The sequence below is a fragment of the Neomonachus schauinslandi genome, chromosome 8 (genome assembly GCF_002201575.2).
Source record: "Neomonachus schauinslandi chromosome 8, ASM220157v2, whole genome shotgun sequence".
In the NCBI taxonomy this organism is placed as follows: domain Eukaryota; kingdom Metazoa; phylum Chordata; class Mammalia; order Carnivora; family Phocidae; genus Neomonachus; species Neomonachus schauinslandi.
Window position 1 is genome coordinate 110,169,731 of NC_058410.1, and position 24,990 is coordinate 110,194,720.

Genomic DNA, 24,990 nt, shown 5'->3' on the forward strand with positions numbered 1-24,990 from the left:
GCATGTTGTGGAGGTTGATCAGTTATTGTAGCATATATCAGTGGTTTATTCTTTTTCATTGCCAAATAGTATCCCATGGTATGGATATGACCCATTTTGTTTATCCACTCATCAGTTGACGGACATTTGTGTTGTTTTCACTTCTTGGCCATAACGAATAATGCTACTTTGAACATTCATTACAAATTTTTGTGTGGACATGTTTTCCATTCCACTGGGCATATACCTACGAATTCTGGGTCTTATTTATGGTAACTCTGTGTTTACATTTTGAGGAGCTACAAAACTTTTTTAAAGCAGCTGCACCATTTACATTCATACCAACAATGTATGAGGTTTCCAATTTTTCCATTCTTCAGTGAGACTTGCAATTGTCTTTTTTCTTTTCTTTTCTCTTTTAGCCATCCTAGAGTAAGTGTGAAATAATGAGTGTCCCACTGTGGTTTTGATTTACATTTCCCTAGTGACTAATGATGTTGAGCATCTTTTCATATGCTATTGGCCATCCATATATCTTCTTTAGAGAAATGTCCATTCAGATCCTTTGTCTACTTTTTTTCTCTCAAAATCCCTAATGTATTCTTATTTATTTATTTAAAATTTTATCATTGATGTATAATTGACATACAAAGTTATATTAGTTTCAGGTATACAACATATTGATTTGACAATTCCATGCATTACTCAGTGTCGCCATGAGTGTAGCCATCATCTGTTACCATACAATGTTCTTACAGTATTATTGACTATGTTCCCTATGCTGTACTTTTCATCTCTGTGACTCATTTATTTTGTGACTGGGGGTTTGTACCTCTTAATCCCCCTCATCTCTTTTGCCCATCCCACACCACCTCTCCTCTATGAACCATCAGTTTGTTCTCTGTATTTAGGAGTCTCTTTGTTTTCTTGTTTGCTCCTTTGTTTTGTTCTTAGATTCCACTGATAAGTGAAATCATACGGTATTTGTCTTTCTCTGTCTGACTTATTTCACTTAGTGTATTACCCTCTAGGTCCATCCATATTGCAAATGGCAAGATCTCATTCTTTTTTATGTCTGAGTAATATTCCATTGTGTATGTGTGTGTGTGTGTGTGTGTGTATACCACATCTTTATCCACCATATATCAATGGACATTTGGCTTGCTTCCAGATCTTGGCTATTGTAAATAATGCTCTAATGAACACAGGGATACATATGTCTTTTTGAATTAGTGTTTTTGTTTTTTGTTTGTTTGCTTATTTGTTTTGGGGTAAATACCCAGTAGTAGAATTTAATTTTTGAAGGAACCTACATACTGTTTTCCACAGAGCTTATACCAGTTTACATTCTCACCAACAGTGCCTGAGAGTTCCTTTTTTCCACATCATCGCCAACACTTGTTATTTCTTGTCTTTTTTATACTAGCCATTCTGAGGTGATAGCTCATTGTAGTTTTGATTTACGTTTCCTTGATGATTAGTGATGTTGAACACCTTTTCATGTGTCGATCATCTGTCTTTGGGAGTATGTCTATTCAGATCTTCTACCCATTTTTGAATCAGATTGTTTGGTGTTGAGTTGTACAAGTTCTTTATATTTTTTGGATATTAACCCCTTATCATTATATCATTTGCAAATATCCTCTCTCATGCACTAGAGAATGTTTTTTGTTTTGTTGATGGTTTTCTTTGCTATGCAAAAGCTTTATATTTTGGTATAGTCCCAATAGTTTATTTCTGCTTTTGCTTTTTAATTGAGTTATCTGTCTTTTTATTATTTAAGTTGTAAGGATTCCTTGTATTTTATGGATTATGGATTATGATAAGTGACTTGTCAGATATATGATTTTTCCAACATTTTGTTCTACTCAAAGGGTTATCTTTTCATTTTCTTAATGGTGTCCTTTGAAACACAAAAGTTTTTACTCTTTATGAAATCCAGTTTATCTTTTCCTTTGGCTGCTGTGCTTTTGAGGTCATTTCTAAGAAACCATTGCCTAATCCAAAGTCATGAAGAGTTACCACTATGTTTTCTTCCAAGAGTTTTTTTATTTTTAGCTCTTATGTTAGGTCTATGATCCATTTTGAATTAGGTTTTGTGTGTGGTATGAGGTAGAAGTCCTGCTTCATTCCTTTGCATATGAATATCCAGTTGTCCCAGCATCCTTTTTGAAAATACTGTTCTTTCCTCCATGGAATGTTCTTGGCACCCTTGTCAAAAATCAATTGATTGTAAACATAAGGGTCTATTTCTAGACTCACAGTTCTATTCCATTCATGCATATGTTTATCCTTATGCCAGTATCCCACTGTTTTGATTACTGTTACTATAGTAGGTATTGAATTAAGGGACACCTGGCTGACTCAGTTGGTAGAGCATGTAATTCTTGCCCTCAGGGTTGTGAGTCGAGCCCCTCAGTAGAGATTACTTGAAAAATAAGGAAAATAAATTAAAAAATTTAAAAAAAGAAATGTGAGTCCTCTACCTTTGTTCTTTTTCAAAATGTTTTGGCTATTCTTGAACCCTTGACTTTCCATATAAATTTCAGAAGAAGTTGGTCAATTTTTGCAAAGAAAACAGTTTGAATTTTGATGGAGTTTAACCTATAGATCAGATGGGGGATGCCATTTTTCATTAAGTCTTGTACCCTACAAATTTGCTGAACTTGTTTATTGCTTTTAATAGTTCTATGGTAGATTCCTTGGAATTTTCTGTATATGTACAAGATCATGCCATCTGCAAATAGAGAATTCTATATCTGCAAAAAGTCATTCTTCAAAAGTGAAGGAGAAATTGGTATTCCCAGATAAGCAGAAGCTGAGAGAATTTAGTGCATTTAGGCAAGAAAAATAAATAAAAGCCATCTAGACTAGAAAGGAAGAAGTAAAAGTATGTTTATTTGCAGATGATATGATTTTGTATATAGAAATCCTAGGTAATCCACTCTTAGAGGATAAGAAGTAGTAAACAAGTTCAGCAAAGTTTCAGGGTTCAAGATCAATATAGAAAAATCTATTATAGTTCTATACAGTAACAATAAGTAATCTGAAAATAAAAATAAAATATGAATTTTGGGAGACTTAATAATTTTTGCAAAGGAAGATATCCCAACTAGTCTTTCAGCATTTGAATATGTTATTCCATTACCTTTTGGCCTCCGTGATTCCTGATGAGAAATCCATTGTTAATCTTAAAAAGGATTCCTTGTATGTGATTAGTCACCTCTCTCTTGCTATTTTCAGGATTTTCTTTGTCTTTAGAAAGTTTGATTATGATGTGCTTAGGTTTGGATACCTTTGAGTTTATTGAGCTTCTTGGATACATAGATTAATGTTCTTCATCGAATTAGGGAAGTTTTTGGTCATTTTTTTTTTAAACATTTTCTCCCCTCACCATCTGGGACTTTATGCAAATGTTGACCTCTGATTTCTCTGTTCATTTTTCTTCATTCTTTATAATTTCTGTTGTGCAGACTGAATAATCTCAATTGACCTATCTTGAAATTTACTTTCTTCTACCAACTCAAATTTGCTGTTGTAGTGAATTTTTTATTTCACTTACCATACTTTTCAACTCCAGAATTTGTTTTATTCTTTTTTATAATTTTTATCTTTTTATTCATATTCTCTTTTCTGTGAAACATCATTTTCATACTTCCCTTTAATCCTTTAAACATGCTTTACTTTTGTTCTTTGAGCTTATGTATAGTACCTAACTTAAACTCTTTATCTAGAAGTCAAAATCTGGGCTTCCTCAAGAGCCGTTTCTGTTAAACATTTTATTTCCTGTGCACAGGAAATACTTTGCTGTTTGCGCATCTCATATCTTTTTTGTTGAAAACTGGGCATTTTAAGTAATATGATATGACAACTCTGGAAATCAGATGTCAACCCTCCCCAAGGTTATTGTTGCTGCAGCTGCTTATTCATTTAGTAAATTTTATGGCCTAGTTCTATAAAGCCTGCATTGTTTGTTGTATGCAGCCCCTGAAATTTCTGTTCAGTAAGCTTGGTGGTCAGTTAGTGATTGGAGAGAAATTTTTAAAAAATGCCTTGAATCTCACTCTAAGTCTTTGATAAGGTGCTCTCTGTATGTGTTGGGGTACCCAATCAGTACTGGAAGATTATAATTTTGGAAGTTTATAATTTTGTCTTAGCTCTCACTTCATGCTTGTTCAGGGCCTCAAGGTCAGCCAGACATAAGAAATAGGACCTTCTCTGGTCTCTCCTGGGCATGCACACAGCCCCATACATGTGTGTGGTCCTCTAGAGTCCCAAAAATATGTCATAATTTTTCAAAGCCCCTTATAGACATGGTATTCCACAGATTTTTATTTTAAGGTTTTGTTCACCCTCTTGTTTGCTTCACTGGTATTGCAGCCTAGGGCAACTTTGATGTTGAACACTTGCCACTGATTTGTTTTCAACAAACACCATGGGGATATGACTTTTTTTCACTGAGTAAACTGAGTCAGGTCAAACAAAGACAAGTACTATGAGTGGGGCTTTTCCAGGGAGCTGCAAGACAGATCAGAGTGGTACAATTCTGTGGACTTTTTGGAGAGCTCCAAACCTATACTACCCCTTCCAGTGGTTTCTGTACTTATGTTTTTCACAGTTATGTGGTTGCATCTGTTATTTTTCAAGGCTATCATGGAGTTGGGGAGGGGCGTGGGAATGGTCAAGTTAAAATGTCACAAAGCTCACTGTTCTTACTGAGATTCAGCCATTTTACTTGAGTAAACACTCCTTGGATTGTTGTGAGTCTTTGGATAACTTCCAGGATTCTGAAAAAGTTGATTTTGACAATTTTTGCCACTGTTCTCATTATTCTTGTGGAGGAGTGGATTTTCATAGGTCCTTACTCCACCACTTCTCTTTATTTTTAACTAGTACCTTCTCTTAGGATGGTTGAGACTACAAACATATGAAATTGTCCAGTGTTCAATGGTGAGAAGGCACAAGATTAGGTTGAGAATGCTCTACAGAAAGGAATTGGAGATAAATGTTACCCATTCACATTTTTTCATTTAATTTTTTATTGTAGCAATGTAATAAATAGTCATAGAGTATATATTGGTGGAACCTACATCCTTTCTATTTTAAATAGCATTCTATGAAGCTTTGCCATCTAGTTTTCCATGGCAGATGGGGGGAGAGAAAGCACACTTTAGAAGAGAGGACAACTGGCAGTGAAAAAGATTTAAGTATAAAAAATAAACAATAATCAGCAGATGTCAATGTAGCATGCTACAGTACTCACTTTTCTTAGGCTGTTGCTAAGTCAAAATGAAAATGCTGATCTGTGCATTTTTTGCTTTTCAAGACAGGGAAAGCCTAATATATTTTAGAAAATTTTCTATCAAAAATTAAACTGTTTAAAGCTTGATTCTTAAAGTTATCAACTTCATTTACCTAAAGCATTTATGGTCAAGAGATATCATATATTCAAATGATAATTGCTAATGGAACATAGCTGTATCATTGGTGACAAATGCTGTTGAGCAGAAAGATTCTGTATTCATCCAGCTAAATTAATCATTATAGTTCCAACTCCATGTGAAGACACATGGAGAAAAATTATTAAACCTCTCAGAAATGGAAAGCTGAAGCACACAGTAGTAATCCCTTTTTGTTAACGTGCTAAATCCTTTGAGTTTGTAAGCACTAATAACACCTTCTACCTACATAGCAAAGGATGCATGAATTGTTACTATAGATATTATTCTTAGTTTAATAGTTGTATAAGTTGTCCAGGACTTAACTGATTACTTCACAATAAGCTCTAAACAAAACCTATGTGTTTTGAGGGGGCATGATAATGATAAATCACTTAACATACAAGCATGAAAGCATAGTAAAACATAGAACTGTCGTCATTATCTTAGTAGAAGTGTTAGAGCAAGAATCCCAGTGTGAACAGTGAGGGGTGATTCTCAGAGGAGCAATCTATCAAACATCAATTCACAATGAAGGCACCATTAGCTGACATCTTCATAATTGTTTGGATGAAAACGTCTCAGAGATGAAGGAGCTACTTGTAAGAAAAAAGAGCATAATGCTATAATAGTTTTCTGTACAGTGTAGAGGAAAGATCCACTTGTGAAAGTCTGAATCATGCAAGGTGTATTAGGAAAGCCCATATGGCGAGGAGACAGAGAGAGGGAGAAAAAGAGAGAGAGAGAAGAGAATGGGAAAGGAGAGAAGTGAAGGGGAGAGGAGAAGAGAGAAGAGATGGTGGCTGAGTAGATCTAGTGTTCTTTTTCTTTTTAAAATTTAAAATTTTATTTTTCATCATGATAAGTATGTTTTTTAATCCCCATCACCTATTTTCCCCATCCCCCCTCCCTACTTCCCCTCTGGTAACCATCAGTTTATTCTCTATAGTTAAGAGTCTGTTTCTTGGTTTGTCTTTTTTTTCCCTTTGCTCATTTGTTTTGTTTCTTAAATTCCACATATGAGTGAAATCATATTCTCTTTCTCTGACTGACTTATTTTGCTTAGCATTATACTCTCTGGCGGTTGCAAATGGCAAGATTTCATTCTTTTTTATGGCTGAATAATATTCCATTGTATGTATGTGCCACAACTTCTTTATCCATTTGTCTATTGTTGGACACTTGGGCTGCTTCCATAATTTGACTATTGTAAATAATGCTGCTATAAACATAAGGGTGCATGTATCCCTTTGAATTAGTGTTTTGTATTTGGGGGGTAAATACCCAGTAGTGATATTACTGGATCATAGAGTAGTTCTATTTTTAATTTTTTGAGGAACCTCCATACTGTTTTCCACAGTGGCTGCACCAATTTGCATTCCCACTAACAGTGCATGAGGGTTCCCCTTTCTCCACATCCTTGCCAATACCTCTTGTTTCTTGTACTGTTGATTTTAGCCATTCTGACAGGTGTGAAGTGATATCTCATGATAGTTTTGATTTCCATTTCCCTGATGATGAGTGATGTTGAGTATCTTTTCATGTGTCTGTTGGCCATTTGTATGTCTTCTTTGGAGAAATGTCTATTCTTGTCTTCTGCCCATTTTTAAATTAGATTGTTTTTTGGTATTGAGGCTTAGTCCTTTATATATTTTGGATATTAAACCTTTATTAAATATGTCATTTGCAAACATCTTCTCTCATTCCATAGATTGCCTTTTAGTTTTGTTGATTGTTTCCTTCACTGTGCAGATGCTTTTTATTTTGATGTAGTGCCAATAGTTTATTTTTGCTTTTATTTCCCTTGCCTCAGGAGACATATCTAGAAAAATGTTGCTATGGCCGATGTTGCTATGGCCGATGTTGGAGAAATTGTTGCCTGTGTTCTTTTCTAGGATTTTTATGGTTTCAGGTCTCACATTAGGTCCTTGATCCATTTTGAGTTTATTTTTGTGTATAGCATAGTGGTCCAGTTTCATTCTTTTGCATGTTGCTGTCCAGTTTTCCCAACACCATTTATTGAAGAGACTGTCTTTTCCCCATTGTATATTCTTGCCCTCCTGCTGTAGATTAATTGACCATATAAGTGTGGGTTTATTTCTGAGTTTTCTATTCTGTTCCACTGATCTATGTATCTATTTTTGTGCTAGTACCATACTGCTTTGATTACTACAGCTTTGTAGTATAACCTGAAGTCTAGAAAACCCAGGGTTCTTACGTAAAATCACCATCAAATCAAAGGCTGCTCTGTACGACTGAAGAGCACATCTGGATTACTATCTTACCAAAAAGTCATTCCAAGAAAACTGAGGAGGGGAATTCTTAAAGGATTTATAGTTGGTGCTGAATGTTAAATTAGGGAATTACATTACAAGGTACACAGTGATAAACATTCTGTATTCTGTACCTGGTGTTCTAGGATGTGACTACATCTTGTGAGTGTTTGCCCCATGAAGTGCCAGGTGTTGGGTTTGTAATTTGCCAAATTATAGGTTTGGTTTCCTCAGAACTTTTGCCTTCAACATATACTGAAGTATACTAAAGATGAAGAAAATATTTAATTAGAGAGCAATTTCAGCAAAATGGTAGTATAGGAATTTCTAGCACCTGTACCCCCAGAAACATCAATTTGAATAACTACCAAGCATGAAAATACCTTCACAAAAGCTTAGGATTCCAGGTGAGGAATTACAGCATTGGGGTGGGGCACAGAAAAAAAAGAAAAGACACTTTGAGGAGGGTAGAAAAGATAGATAGACATTACCCCATTACCCCTCCCTGAAGCCTGGGCATCCTAGCACTGAGAGAGACACCATCCCCATGGGAGGAGACTGAGTGAGCACCTGAATTTACCACAGACATCAGTGCTGGCCCATCCCAGCATCAGCTGACTCCAGTGGCCCCAGGCAGCTTCCATGGCCCCAGGTGACTTCATGGTACCAGGCTCTTGGCAAGCTACTGAGAATCCAGTCCCCTGGCCTACCCTACCACTTGCCTGCTCCTGTAGCCCCAAGCAGATCCTGCAGCAGTAGGCTACCAGCAGGCTCTCATAAAACCAGGCTCCCAGGGCCCCAGGCAGCTCCCATGATACCAGGCTCCCAGCAGACTCTAGGAACCAGGATCCCAGCCCATCCCTGTTTGGCCAGCCAGCATGGCCTTGGGTGACTCCTGTAACTCCAGTATCCCGGTGGGTGGTCACCAGACCCACACTGCAAGCCCTCCCCAAAGCCAGGCCAGCCTTTGCAGCCTGAGCTTTAAGGCTGGCTCCACAGATTCAGGCTCCTGGCCTGCACAGCACCACATTGGCCACTGCAGACCCAACCTAGCCCATGAGGCCCTGTGTTGTAAGCTGACTCCTGTGGCCCAAGACTCTAGGCTGGTCCTAATGCCAGGTTGACCTCTGTAGCCCCAGCCTCCTGGCTGGCTTATGTGAAACCAGGCTCTCAGACTGTCCCAGCACTGGACTGGTCCCTGTGGGTCCAGATACTGGGCCCATCCTAGTGATCCCCAGTGCCTGGTTAGTCACTGTGGACCCAGTATCCAGGTCCACCCACACAGGCATGAGATCACCAAAGGAAACTAATAAAGCTCCAGTGACTGACCCTAAAGAAATGGAGGTCTAGGAACTGTCTGACAAATAATTCAGCATAATACTCTTAAATTCAGTGAATTACAAGAAAACAAAGACAACTAAATGAAATTGTTCATAATACATGAACAAAATGAGAAGTTTAACAAAGGAATAGAAACCATAAAAAAACCCAAGCAAATCCTAGAGTTAAAAACACAGTGATTGAATTGATAATTCAGTAGAAAGCTTCAATAGCAGACAATCAAGCAGAATAAAGAATTAGTTAACTGGAAAACATGTCATTTGATATCATCCGGTCAGAGAAGCAAAAAGAGAAGAGAAAGAGTGAAGAAAATCTTTGTGAATTATGGGATACCATTAAAGGAAACAATCTTACATTATTTAAAGTCTCAGGAGAAGAGAGGGAGAAAGGGGCAGAAAGAATATTTAAAGAAATAATGGCTTGGAATTCTCAAATCTGGGGAGAGATTTTTGGACATCCATGTTCATACAGCTAATAGGTGACCCTATAATTTCAAACCAAAATGATGTGTTACAAGACACATTAAAATAAAACTATCTAAAATCAAAGACAAAGATAATTTTAAAAGCAGCAAGAGAAAAAAATACCCACACAATAAGGGAACCCTCATAAGGCTATCAGCAGATTTCTCAGCAGAAACCTTATAGGCCCTGAGAGAGTGGGACAATGTATTCAAATTTCTCAAAGAAAGAAACAGCCAAGGATACTTTACCCAGCATAGTTATCTTTCAGAAATTACGGAGAAACAAAGATCTTCCTAAACAAACAAAAGCTGAAGGAGTTCATCACCACTAGACCTACCTTATAAGAAATGCTGAAACATGAAAACATATGAAAATATAAAGCATAATGGTAAAGGCAAGTATAAGCAAATTTATGATACTCTAATACTGTAATATGGTGATGTGTTACTTATTTTAGTATAAGGTTAAAGGACAAAACTATTAAAAACAACTACAGCTACAATAATTTGATAATGAAGACACACTATAAAAAGAAGTTAATTGTGACATCAAAACATTAAAAATGGGATGAATGGTAAAAACCAATAGTAGATACACAGAAGTTAAAGAAAAGGGAATCAAAGTATACCATAGGGAAAATCACTTCACAAAAACAGTAAAAGAAGAAGAAGGAAAAAAGGGAAATACAAAACTAGAAAACAATGAATAAGTTGGTATTAGTAAGCCCATACTTGGCCTTATTTACTTGTAATGTAAATGGATTAAATTCTCCAATCAAAAGGCATAAAGTGGCTAATGGACTAAAAACAAGACCCAACTATATGCTACCTACAAAAGACTCACTTCAGCTTTAAGAACATACATAGACTGAAGGTGAAGGGATAGAAAAAGATACTCCATGCAAATGGAAACCAAAAGAAAGCTAAAGTAGCTATACTTATATCAGACAAAATAGATTTTAAGCCAAAACTGTGATGAGACTGGGGTGCCTGGGTAGCTCAGTCGGTTAAGTGTCCGACTCTTGATTTCTGCTCAGGTCATGATCTTGGCGTCATGAGATTGAGCCCCCTGTCAGGCTCCGCACTCAGCATGGAGTCTGCTTGTCCCTCTCCCTTTGCTCTCCCCCCCAACTTGTGTTCCCTCTTTCTTTCTCTCAGATAAATAAATAAATAAGTAGACTCTTAAAAACAAAACAAAACAAAAAACTATGGGTCAAAGGCCATTTTATAGTGATAAAAGAGTCGGTGCATCATAAGGATATAACCATATATATGCATCCTACATCAGAACACCTAAACATATTAAGCAAATATTAACAGATCTGAAGGGAGAAATAGACAACAATACAATAATAGTAGTGGAATCTGACACCCCACTTTCAACAATGGATAGATCATCCAGATAGAAAATCAGTAAGGAGGGGCGCCTGGGTGGCTTTGTTGGTTAAGCATCTGACTCTTGATTTTGACTCAGGTCATGATTACAGGGTCAGGGGATCAAGCCCCACATTGGGCTCTGTGCTCAGTGGGGAGTCTGCTTGAGATCCTCTCTCTCCCTCTCCCCCTGCTCCCCCCACTTTTCCTCTCTCTCTCTCTTTCTCTCTCAAAAAATAAATAGATAAATCTTAAAAAAAAAGAAAAGAAAAGAAATAAGGAAACATTGGATGTGAACTATACCTTAATCCAAATGGATTCCAGACATATATGCAACATTTCACCCAACAGCAGCAGAATACAGATTCTACTCAAGCATACATGAAACATTCTCCTGGATAGATCACATGTTAAGCACAAATCCAGTTAAGAAATTGGCAGAGGACTTGAATAGAAATTTCTCCAAAGAAAAAATACAGATGGTCAACAAATACATAAAAGGGTATTCAATACTTCTAATCATCTGGGAAATGCAAACTAAAAACATGAGGTATGTCCTCATACCTGTTAGGAAAGCTATTATCAAACTGTCAGGAGACAGCAAATGCTGTCAAGGATGTAAAGAAAAGGGAATTCTTGTGCACTGTTGGTAGAGATGTAAATTGGTGCAGCTACTATGGAAAACAGTATGGAGTTTCCTTTAAAAATTAGGAATAGAACTGCCATATGATCCGGCAATGCCACTTCTGCCAGTATATCACAGGAAATGAAATCTTACAGAGGTATCTGCATCCCCATGTTCACTGCAGCATTATTCCCAATAGCCAAGGTATGGAAAAACTTAAATGTCTATTGATGGGTAGATAAGTGAATAAAGAAGATCTGTTAAACACACACACAAACAAAATGGGATATTAATCAGCCATAAAAAGAAGAAAATTCTGCCATTTTGCAATAATGTAGTTGGGCCTTGAGAGCATTATGCTAAGTGAAATTAGACAGAGAAAGACAAATTCTCTATATTCTCATTTACATGTGTAATCTAAAAAACTGAACTCATAGATATCAAGAAAAAATGGTGGTTGCCAGGGGCTGGTGGGTGGGGGAAATGTGGAGATGTTGATCAAAGGGTAAGAACTTCCAGTTATTAGATGAATAAGTTCTACAGATCAAATGTACAGCACAGTAACTATATATTATATATTTGAAAGTTGTTAAGAGTATCGATCTTAAATGTTATCACCACCTCCGAAAGTGATAATTATGTGAGGTGATGGATGTGTTAACTAACCTTATTGTGGGACTCATTTCACAGTATATTTATGTATCACATCATCACATTTGTACACCTTAAAGTTACATTTGTTATGTGTCAGCTATATCTCAGTAAAGCTGGAAAAAAATTAAAAGACAGTATATGAAAACCAAGGACATTTTTATAAGATGTATAATACATCAATATTGGTTCTTTAGTTATAGCAAGTGCACAATACTAATGTTATCAACAGTGAGGCAAGTAGGCGTAGGGTATGTGTTAACTCTGTACTATCTTTGCAACTTTTATGTAAATATAAAATCTTTCTAAAGAAAAATTAAATTAAAAAAAAATACTTAAGATGACCAGACTCCATTTGAGTTACAGGTAACTTTCTTGGAGAAAAGGATTGGTGTGCTGATACTCCTGGATTTTTAAAAAAAGTAAATTATTTTAGCTAGATACTCAAATATATAGATACTTCTATAAATGTCTTTTCACTAGTGTTGAATGAGGTTGCTATTAGAATACAAACCATTTAATACTCATGCAATTAGCCATGTTGATGTTAGAAGTGTGCCATTTCTTTATGTAGTGTCTTGGCAGGTTACAATGGTACCATCCTTGCTTATGGGCAAACAGGCAGTGGGAAGACATTCACCATCACTGGTGGGGCAGAACGCTACAGTGACCGAGGCATTATCCCAAGGACACTGTCATACATTTTTGAACAATTACAAAAGGTATGGAGCTTTACGTTCATTTTCTGTTTGATATATTCAGCAGAAATTTATGGTGGGTAAAAAATTTATTGTGACATTTTATTATATTATATCTAAATGAGGAAGTATTATTGTGTTATAACTCTGGCCTTTACATTTAAGGGAAGTTTAGGATTTTGCTGAAGAAGTAGAAATTAAGGTGCTTCTCATTAAAGGGATGCTGTTTCAGCAAAGGCTCAAAGGGAGTTCCTTCTGATACATCCATGGGGGTTAAAAGAACAGATAACACATTTTACTAACTAACACCTTATATTTCCCATTAAGAAACTGGATGTCCTTTTGCCAAGACATCTTTATTTCGGCTACTAAAGCACTGAATAAGATGATGTAATTGTACCTTTTTCACAATTGTAATAGAAGCCCAAAAGAGTTTACCAGAGTAAAAATCCTATTGCAATTAGTATTATTAGGAAGAGAAGTTCTCTATATTATATGCATCATTGACTGTGTGTCTCTAAGTGCCTATTGCTTTATTAGTATTTAATACAACATACAATACAACTAGCAAGGTAAGTATCCTTATCCCATTTTCATAGTTGGGAAAACTGAGTCTAGATATCTTTCTCTGGGTCTTTATAAATAGCTGACTTGGGGGTCCATCCCAGGTCTGTGTGATGCCAAACTCTGTGCTTTTTACCACTATATACACTGCCTCTATGTCTCAGACTGGCTTTATTTTGTTGATAGTATTTAACTAATAATGAATCCTATAACTTCTCTGGGTTTCCGTTTTCCTCTCTGTGAAAGTAGGGAATGAATTGTACTAGAGGATCTCCATTGGCTCTACTAGTTCCCACACTTACTTGGTTGTATTAATTCTGTGTAACAAATGTCCTAACTAGGTCAGTGTAACAGTTATTCCAAAATTTCTTGACTTGTATGCTTTTTGCATTTTGAGTTGCAAAGATGAGAAGAAATTGCTGAGATCTGCATAATTCTAATTTCCATCCATAAAGTAGCAATTACCCATTAGTTCAGCTCATCTCTCACTAGCTCAAACATGCCAACTCTGCATGCCAGAAAATGTGGAAGAGAAAGGGTTGAGTATAGTGTATATGTTGGATTCAGATCCTGTCTTTTCATTTACTCATTTATTTCTGACGTTAGCTGTTTTGTTTTGTTCCCAGATTTCACAAACTGGGAATATAATTTCTAATGGTTTTTGCTTCTGTGGCCCAACATGGAAGCCTTTTGTCTTGGAAAGATCACTGAAGTTGGTGCAGGCCAACCTGGTTCTGAGAAAATGTACTACTTACAGTGTGTGGTCTTGAGGCGGTTACTTAATGTCTCAGCCTTGTGGACTTGCTGTGAGGGCTGAACATACTGTATCTAAAAATATTGTTCAGTTCCTGGCACATAATATATGCTCAAGAAATGAGCTCAATTACTACAACCATTGATACCTATATTCACACACACACACACACACACACACACACACACACGTGGCCAAACGATCCTGATTAATTTCAAAGAATCCTTTGAAATTAGAACAAATGAAACCAATTTCCCTGATTAAGTTAAACAGAATAAACAAATCCTTTCCTAACGGAAAATACATTTGTCCCTTCTAAAATTTTGTCTATGGGTACCAAATACAGTAAAAGTCAAAATGTCTCCTGAATACCTACCATCTCTTGGGTCCACTGTTGTATATCTGTTTGGTCATGACATTATTCTAAACCTCATTTCATTTTGAATGATCCTAAATCACTTCCTGGACTGGAGAGAGCCCCTTGGACCAATTTATAGCCAGGACAACTCTGTAAAAGGACAGATTTCCATGATGGGGCACAACACATTCATTATAATCAAACCGAACTGCTACAAAATTAGTCAGAGGCAACTTGAGGTTGATCATTAAGTTTGTCCATACTGTGTAGCTGAAAAATGCAGATAGGTATTCAGATGCCCCCAGTCGATTGCTTTAGAGGGCCACATGGAGCTCTCCAGAATTCTTTTTTTTTTTAAAGATTTTATTTGTTTGAGAGAGAGAGAATGAGAGAGAGAAAGAGAGAGAGAGAGCACATGAGAGGGGGGTAGGGAAGAGGGAGAAGCAGACTCCCTGCTGAGCAGGGAGCCTGATGCGGGACTCGATCCCGGGACTCTAGGATCATGACCTGAGCCGAAGGCAGTCGCTTAACCAACTGAGCCACCCAGGTGCCCCAGCTCTCCAGAATTCTTAAAGGAAATATTTGACTTATGCAAAGTATTTATTTCAAGATAAACTAAGAGCAATTGCATACTGGCTCCTAAAGTGCCTGTGAGTGTGATAGGAGCACATTTGCAGTGATTTTAAAAGAAGACAATTGATTCCATTTATTTTAGAAATCACTGCTTATTACTTTTGAATATTGTGAGGTTCAGACTTGTTTTGGGGCAGGAGAAAAGGCTGTCTGCAGGAAACATGTGTGTTACATTACAGTCTGGCAATCCTAAACACTAAAAAAGGAGTAATAAGGAAAGGTAGCTTGCCACATTGCTCAGTGACTTTTAAGTGTGTATTCCAATAAAAGTCCAGAAAATGCAGAAACTGGAGGAGCCAAAGGCATTATCCCCATTATCTCAGGGGAGTGGACTTGCCATTTTCCTGACTTATGATGATTTCTTCTACTTTCTGGAAGAAAGAGAGTTTCTCCACTGCAGATGAACATACAAGTTGGCTGTTGTTTTTGCCTTTCTTTGCCTTCTCTTTTATATTCATGTACTGAGTTCTCCATTTGGAGGCCTTTAGAAACAATAAAAACAATAACAATAGCAATAATAATAACAGTAGCAGCAGCAAGGATTTATTGGGGATTATTACAGGGCCACACATTCTTGGCAGGATTTTAAGTACAGAACCCTATTTCTCTGTCACAACAGTTCTGCAAGATAAGGGTTATTCTCCCCAATTCTGCAATTAAACAGCTGTGGGTAATGCAGGATCACTCAGTTATAAATGCCAGATCCAGGGTTCAAACCCAGCTTTTTCTCATGCTAAGATGAGCCCAGAACTTTCTGCTAAAATCTCAAACTATAAGAGATGGGATATTTCAGATATGGTCAGGTAAGTTTTAGAAATACAAACTGAGGGTTTTAGAGGGGAGGGGGGTGGGGGCATGGGTTAGCCCAGTGATGGGTATTGAAGAGGGCACGTATTGCATGGAGCACTGGGTGTTATCCACAAACAATGAATCATGGAACACTACATCAAAAACTAATGAGTTACTGTATGGTAACTAACAACATAATAAAAAGAAATCTCCGCCACCCAAAAAAAGAAATATATTGCTTTTAACGGGATCTCAGGAAGTTGGTAAATGATCCCCTGTGGCCTTTCACGTGCTCTGAGAATCTTCTAGAGAGGGACAGCATATATGTTGATCGTGGAACACTTTCTCCACAAGATATTTCATGGGACATTTTAGGGAAAACTGGATTAGACTAAAGGCCATGCAGAGTCTGGCTAGTATTTATGGTCTCTGATACCTGTGCTAAGCCAAGTTATAACCCACAGAATGATGTTGAAATGATGCCTTTACTAACCTAATCTGATTGATAGGCCGTGTGTTAGGTAGCATAAGCAGCCAGAGTCGCCCACATCAGGAGGATTTCCAGCATTTGCTTGGGAGAAATTTGCTTAGTAGAGACTCGGTCCATGCTGTCACCCTCCCAAACCACCAGAACATGGAATTTCAGCTGTAGCTTGAGTGTTTTACTCTAGTCATGTGCTGCCTGAGAGTTGCCTTAATTTTCTAGGTGTTGTTTTGTTTTTATGAAATGTTGGTGTTTTTCTTTGGGTAGTTTGAGTCACGTTAGGACCAGAGAATCATATTAATTTTTATCTGAAGAACACATAGGGATTCATTATTCAACTGCCTCACTAATGGGTGTGGAAACTGAAGCCTGACATCACAGGGGCTCATAGCAAGTAGGACTAGGATTCCAGCTCTGGATTTGCAGGCCCCTGTTCTCTCCCCCATCTCTGTGACTTGGTCATCTCTCCCTTTGAATAGTATCTGTCAAATGAATTGTCTTGGATATGGGTGAGAATCAATAGGAATTCTCTTCTCTGACAATCTGCTGACCTTCTTGCCATAAGGCACAAATATATTGTCCCCTTACAAGAAGTTGGACTCTATTTGCCAAAATGGAAGAATTTGTACTTTGGGAGAAGCAAGAAGAAGGTGCTATTAATTGATACTTGGTCTTGAAAACTGAGCCTGGAATTTTCTTGAGACCTGAAAAAAATTCCATTTTATTCCATCTCAGAGAGAGTGGGTCCTTTTTGTCTGCTGACAGAACTGAGACAGGACCTGTCGCCTTGACTTTTATCCTAATGACATCGATGCCTGTGTCATGCACTTCACCAGCAATGACCCACAGAAAATACCTCTCAAACCAATGGCTCAGTATCCCTGATCTGCCACATGGGCCAGGAAAATTCACCCAACGGATAAGATGCAGGCAGTGAGCTGTGAATATCTACTCTTACTGTTACCTGATTGATCTAAAGTATTTCTGTCCCCTGGGATTCATTCTCCATTATCAACTATTGTCTGTTACCTATTTATGTCATCAGAAATTTTGAATATTGGAAAAGTTAGAAAAAAGAATTATGGTTGAAGATGGAAACTCTTTTGCTACTGAAGTTTTAAAACTGAAGTCACAGTTCTGTTTTCTTTTATGAATAGGCTATTCACAGAATGTAAGTTTATTTTTTCATAGTAACCTTTTTTGGGGTCTGGAAAGTAAAAAATGGTGTGTTATACAGTTCTGCAACCAAGTTGGCTCACTTTAAGTGTGTATTGACTCTTCATGTATATATAACATGGAACCAATAAAAAAACAACAGACTAAAGTTGCTTGTAATCATGGGTGTTGGCTATTAAAAAAAAAAGGCTTCATGCATATGGTAACTAGCAACTTGAAAGTGTCACGAACTGAAAATGGAAACCATACAAAGTGAAGAGAGTAAAGGAGAGAAAGCTGTGAGGAACTGTAGTGATAAATGTGTTCATCCTCCTCTAAGCTGGATCGTTATTTATAGCCATTAAACAATGTCTTCCCCTTTTCCAATCAGGACAGCAGCACAATACATACAACGCACATTTCCTATTTGGAAATCTACAATGAATGTGGTTATGATCTACTGGATCCAAGACACGAAGCCTCCAGTCTGGAAGATTTGCCGTGAGTAGCAGAACAACAAAGAAGGGGGGAAAAATCACTTTCAGATGTTCCCTTCAATTGTTTCCTTTGAAACTTTGTATGTTTCTGGTCTCAATCATAATTAACAAATACTGGATAACAGAATCTTTTTGTAATATAATGGATATTTTTTCAGTTATGACAAGCAGACAGTGGTGATGGGAACTAAAATTGCTTGAAACCCATTTCTTGGGAAAATCTCCTTTGGAGTTGGTGCAAGAGAGTGCGCTGGATGTCCTCCGAGTGGGTGCTGAGACGACTGGTGGGATATGCCAGTTCTGCTTTACTCTTATCAAATCAAACCCTTTACTCCTCTAATTGTGGCCTCTCTCTGAGGAGGGGATGCAAATTAGGGCTCAGGCAGCAATAAGAAATATGAAAGAGAGAAAATAAAACTTTGTTTTCCTCATTGCTTCTCTACTGTTATTAAGACTGACACTGACAATCAGTTGGTCAGATTGGCACTGATTGCATCATGACTGAAATATAGTCTTCAGAGCTTACCTACTAACTAAGTTACCCTGACAGCATTTGTATAACATTACTCACTGCTTGTTTGAGTATCTGCCTAAATTACATATTAATGGTAATACTTCATATCCTTTTGTCCAGACATCATATATCAGGAGTTGGTAGCCAAGAAAATGTACTTTAATTTTCTTATTAAATATTCTAAAACAATTTAAAAACATATATTAATCCTCTACCACAAAGACCAACAACCAGTTGCTTGCTTTACTTTGCAAAGGAAATAAGAGAAAATACTAAAGAAAATAAGTTATACTCTTTACATCACCTTTATATGTATTCTTCCTTTTACTGTTGACTAGAGTTTTTACATATCATCTCTGTTATGCCAACTATATTCATTAGAGGGAGTTAGGAAGGGGGATTATTATTGGTACTCTAAATATTTATGTTAATTAAATAATATAAGAAGAGAAAGGAAAAATCTGACTCCATGGAAGAAATTGGTCTTAAGGAAGCTATTGGAATTAAGTTTGTAGAAAGGTAAGAAGTCCCTCAGAGGAAGGTTAGAAACAGCAACATTTAAAACATGAAGATGGAACTAGAGGTATTATGCTGAGTGAAATAAGTCAGTCAGAGAAAGACAATTATGTGATTTCACTTATATGTGGAATTTAAGAAACAAAACAGAGGATCATAGAGAAGGGAGGGAAAAATAGAGTAAGATGAAATCAGAGAGGGAGACAAACCATAAGAGACTCAACTCTAGGAAACAAACTGAGGGCTGCTGGAGGGGAGGTGGGTGGGGGAATGGGGTAACTGGGTGATGGGCATTAAGGAGGGCACGTGATATGATGAGCACTGGGTGTTCTATGCAACTGATGAATCTCTGAACTCTACCTCTGAAACTAATAATACAAACCAACAATATATGCTAAGTTTTTTTTTTTTAAGATTTTATTTATTTATTTGACAGAGAGAGACACAGCGAGAGAGGGAACACAAGCAAGGGGAGTGGGAGAGGGAGGAGCAGGCTTCCTGCAGAGCAGGGAGCCCGATGCGGGGCTCAATCCCAGGACCCTGGGATCATGACCTGAGCTGAAGGCAGACACTTAACGTCTGAGCCACCTAGGCGCCCACAATATATGCTAATTAAATGAACTTAAATTTTAAAAAAACAACCTGAAGATGTGGTCAGAAAGGCCATGTGTTGAGGAGTCACGTGAAATAAAATCAGAAAGGCCAATAGGCCTTTTTTTGAGAGACCGCTTTTGAAGTGCTTGAATGACAGACTTTTGCTGTGAGATTGATCTTTATTCTAATAGGCTTTTAAATTAGTTTTCTAGCCTCCAGTCTAACCCGGACCTGTAGGCTAAATCTTGCTTAAAATTGCTTTTAACAAGTCACATCTACACTGAAGAGCTTGAAGCCTGCTTAGCAATAATTCAGAAATGAAGGGCTTGGTTCTGACAAACATAGCGGAGGAGAGAGAAATTTGAGAGATATGCATAAAAAAAAATAGATGACAGGACACCTGGGTGGCTCAGTCAATTAAGCGTCTGCCTTTGGCTCAGGTCATGGTACCAGGGTCCTGGGATCGAGCCCCGTGTTTGGCTCTTTGCTCAGCAGGGAGCCTGCTTCTCCCTCTGCCTGCAGCTCCCTCTGTTTGTGCTCTCTCTCCCTCTCTCTCTCTCTGACAAATAAATAAAATCTTTAAAAAATAAATAAATAGATGATAGCTAGCTAGAAATAAAATATGTTGATTATTCCTCTCACCTTGGATTTGCTTGGATTTGAAAAGAAGATGAAGTATAGCAAGTTCATTCTCTGTATTTTACTAATTGAGGAGAGTAAACCCAGAGAGGTATGACTTGCCCAGGTTTCAGAACTGATCTGTTAATGGTACAGCAGGGATTGAAAACCACATACTCCCACTTTCATGCCAGAGTAGCAAAAATAGCTTCAAGATTTTACTGTGGGGCCCAGAGAATTAAGGAAGCATTGACTAAAAAGATGATCTCTGTTAGAAAACTTGATTGGGTGGTGGTAATAAGTTTCACATACATACATAACTTTGGTGTCTGAGAGTACCCTACCTGATGTTTATAAAAAATTCCTCACAGGTAGGAAGCATGCCTTACTTGAGTTGGTAGTCTCTCTACCGTGTAGGCCAAAGTAAGTTCTTAATATTTTAAAAAATTATCTGTCAAATTGAAACTGTGAAGTAGACTTTTTGAAGAAGAGCATGAAAGGGAAAACAGCATGAGCCCTATGAATCAGGGTCTAATTGACATAACAAGACGCAGCCTGACTATGAGAAGCAGGAGTGAGCAAAGTCACTGAATTCTAAGAGAGGCAGTGTACTATAGAGTCAAGAACACTTGATTACAAGTCAGGAAATTTGGGTTCTAGTCCCAACCCTGCAATCTTAGACATTTTTTTTTCACTTTTCTAGCTTTCTTTTTTTTTTTTTTAATTTTTTAATTTATTTATTTGACAGAGAGAGACAGCAAGAGAGGGAACACAAGCAGGGGGAGTGGGAAAGGGAGAAGCAGGCTTCCCGCTGAGCAGGGAGCCCGATGCGGAACTCGATCCCAGGACCCTGGGATCACGACCTGAGCCAAAGGCAGATGCTTAATGACTGAGCCACCCAGGCACCCCTCTGGGTTTCTCATTGTCTGTAAAATGTGGCCATTGGGTTATATAATATTTAACAACCTTCCAACTTCCAATATCTAGAGTTCAAAGATTGTTGACCTCACAGGATAGGATTTATTTGATGACTCTTTTCCCCCTCACAAAAAATAAGAAGTGATGTAGATATTTTATATTTTTCTCCTAGAAAAGAGCCTTCAGCCTCTTGAGAGCAAGGACAATGCTTTAATTCACTGTATGTCTCTATGTTTCCTGGCATGCCTGACATTTAGTAATGGCTTTCAAAGTGGATCAGATTGTCTCTGTAGATGTCACTAGCTTTCTGTCTTAAACTACGGCTCCTTCTTTGGTAGCTTTGTCCTCCTGTTGGAGAACCAGTTCACCGACTCAAGTCAGAAGTGACCTCAGTTACAAAACAGATATTTTCAGAGAACTACCACCCTTCCCCACAGCTATACAAAAGTGGACAGAAAGATGTTCTTATCTTATATTTTGGGATATAATTACATGACAACAAACCTCATTAAAATGAAAATGAGAAGATTCTCATTATGAAAGAAGATTCCCATATCCCAGGAGTATAGCCTATTTTCTCCAAATATATTCAGTACTATAAAATTCCAAAACAACTCAAGAATTGCAGTCTTTTGGTGTGGGGATTATGAGATTTGGCTGGTATTGAGTCTGCTGGCTTTCTGGGGATTTTAGGTTTGCCTTTTACTAAGATTATCAAGTAATTCTTCATAATGGAATGTGACTTTTGCTGTACCTGGGTTGGATTAAGAGTATGTACTGTTAGGGACGCCTGGGTGGCTCAGTCATTAAGTGTCTGCCTTCAGCTCAGGTCGTGATCCCAGGGTCCTGGGATCGAGCTGCATATCGGGCTCCCTGGTCTGCGGGAAGCCTGCTTCTCCCCCTCCCACTCCCTCTGCTTGTGTTCCCTCTCTTGCTGTGTCTCTCTCTGTCAAATAAACAAAATCTTAAAAAAAAAAAAAAAAGTATGTACTGCTAATCTGGTTTCACACACTCTTAAACTGGGACAAGCTCTAACTCTGCAATCCTATCCGTTTGGTTGACTGGTTTCATTGTTGCGAGCTGGAATGTCCCAAACACTCTGAACACGATCCAAAAAAATAGGAGGTAAAATGTCTGTTGACTTTGGTTCTCTCTTGCAGTCATCCATTTGAGGGACAATGACAATATACACATTTGATCGCTTCCACATTCGTGTACTTGGCATAGCCATGTGTAATCAAATCCAAGGTCATTTTGATGTTGCATAATAATAGCTATCAGTAGCAGGTTTCTCACCACTGAGCAGCAACACCACTTCCCCCAAATCACCAGCTGGATGCTCTTCTTATGAGCACTCTGCCTTTTCTGCTTCTTGTTCTTTTACATCCTAATGAGCTGCAACTCTCAGCTGTTACTGAAGCATTTGCCTATAGACTGCCTACAGAATTTGTATGTATGATGTCAGGGTACCGGACTAAAGTTAATTGCTTTTTGCAAATGTTGCTGTAGCCGTTTGGCAAGGAGTTTTTAGATACAACACCAAAAGCATGATCCGTGAAAGAAAAAAATAGATGAGTTAAGCTTCATTAAAATTAAAAACTTCTGCTCTCTGAAAGACACTGTCAGGAGAATAAAAAGATACGCCAAAGACAGAGAAAATATTTACCAGACACATGTCTGATAAAAGATTTGTATCTAAAATATACAAAGAACTCTTCAAACTCAACAATAAGAAAACTAACAATCCAATGAAGAAATGAGAAAAAGACCTGAACAGACACCTCACCAAAGAAGATGTATGGATGGTAGATAAGCATGTGAGGAGATGCTCAACATCATCTGTCATTAGGGAATCACTAATTAAAGCTACTAGGCACCTACTAGAATGGCAAAAACCTAAAAAACTAGCAATACCAAATGCTGGCAAGAATGTAGAGCAACTGGAACTCTCATTCATGCGGTATAGCACAGCCACTTTGAAAGTCAATTTCCAGTTTCTTAAAAAATAAAACATAGTTCTTAGGATATGATTCAGCAGTCAGGCTCCTGGGTATTTAACCAAATGAACTGAAAACTTGTATCAGTACAAAAAGCTGCCCACAAGTGGATATAGCAGCCTTATTCATAATTGCCAAGGACTGGAAGCATCCAAGATGCCCCACCATAGGCAAATAGAAAAACAAACTGTGGGACATCCATGCAGTGGAATATTATCTGGCAATAAAAAGCAATGAGCTACTAAGCCACAAAAAGACATGAAAAGTCTACATACTATATTATTCCAACTATAAGACGTGAAAAAGGCAGAAGTATAGCTACAGTAAAAAGATCACTAGTAGCTGGGGAGAGGAGAGGTAGAGGGATGAATAGGTGAAGCACGGGGGGCTTTTTGGGCAGACAGGCTAGTGTATATGATAGTATGATGGTGGATGCATGATATTATGCACTCGTCCAAACTCACAGAATATATGCCACCAAGAGTGAGCCCTAACAGAAGCTATGGACCTTTAGTTAATAAAATAGCAACAGCAAAAAGGAATGAACTATTGATCCATTTAACAGCTTGGGTGACTCACTCTCCAGGGAATTATGCTGAGTGAAAAAGCCAATCCCAAAAGGTCATACACTGTGTGATTTTATTTATGGAATAATTTTTAAATGGCAAAATTATAGAAGTAGGTAACAGCTGAGTGGTTGACTGGAGTTAGGGAGGGAAGTGGGAATGGTTATACAAGGCCAGTGAGAGATCCTTGTGGTAACAGACTATTCTGTATCTAAACTGTGACTGTGAATACACAAAATTACTCATGTGATTAAATTCCGTAGAACTAAACACACACACAAACACACACACAAGTACTGGTGAAACTGGGACATCTGAATAAGATCAGTGGATTGTATCAATGCCAATGTCCTGGTTGTGATATTTTAATATAATTTTACAAGATGTTAACATTGGGAAAAATTGGGTAATGGGTACATTATTTCTTACAACTGCATGCAAATCTACAATGATCACAAAATACAAAGCTTAATTTTAAAAAGTGTCTATATATTTGTATAGAGACATGTGTATTTAATGTGTTCTATATTTAGTAATTTAAATAAAAATAAAACATCTATTTTTGAAAGTCCTTATGTCATATGCTATAAAGGGAATATAGTTAGAATCTAAGTATGTCTTATGAAGTAAAATAGTATAACTACTGGTCTTAACCATAAGGAAAATAGTCACCTTACTTTAGTGTAATTTTAGTATTCCTAAATAGGGATACATAATAGACTTAAGGTTTCAAAGACAGCCATGGTTATTACTGTTAGAAAAAAGTCAGTAAACTCCGGCATCCAGTATTGAAATCTTGGCTGTGTTGTAAAATAATTTGTCATCAAAGGGAAAGATAAAATTTGATGGATGTTAAGTTTAATTCATCACATTTCTAATACCTACCAGATATGAAACACTGTTAAGTGTTGCAGGAGTTACAGAAAAGATTAAAGCACAGTGTCTGTCCTCATGGCTTACAGTCTAGTCATGTATAATCATTCATTTATTCAACAAACATTTATTGAAATCCAGCTTGATTCCACACTTTGTGCTAGGCACCGAGTTTACTAACATAGTCTTTCCTTTCCTGGAACTCACAGTTGAGTAGGTAAACCTAGTACAAAATAGCATAAGGTGGAATATGAAAACCATCATAAGAGAGGCACAAAGAATGACTAGGGCTTAAAGGAGAAAGAAATCACATTAGGT

At 37.5% G+C, this 24,990-nt stretch overlaps 1 protein-coding gene across 1 annotated transcript in view; it reads left to right on the plus strand.

Annotated features, from left to right (window-relative positions):
• KIF6 (kinesin family member 6) overlaps window positions 1–24,990 on the plus strand; it is a 430,038-nt gene that overhangs the window by 69,183 nt on the left and 335,865 nt on the right. Inside the window, exons 4-5 of the mRNA XM_044917220.1 lie at window positions 12,719–12,866; window positions 17,971–18,080. Coding sequence (XP_044773155.1) covers window positions 12,719–12,866; window positions 17,971–18,080 — 258 coding nt within the window. The remainder of the gene's footprint in view (window positions 1–12,718; window positions 12,867–17,970; window positions 18,081–24,990) is intronic.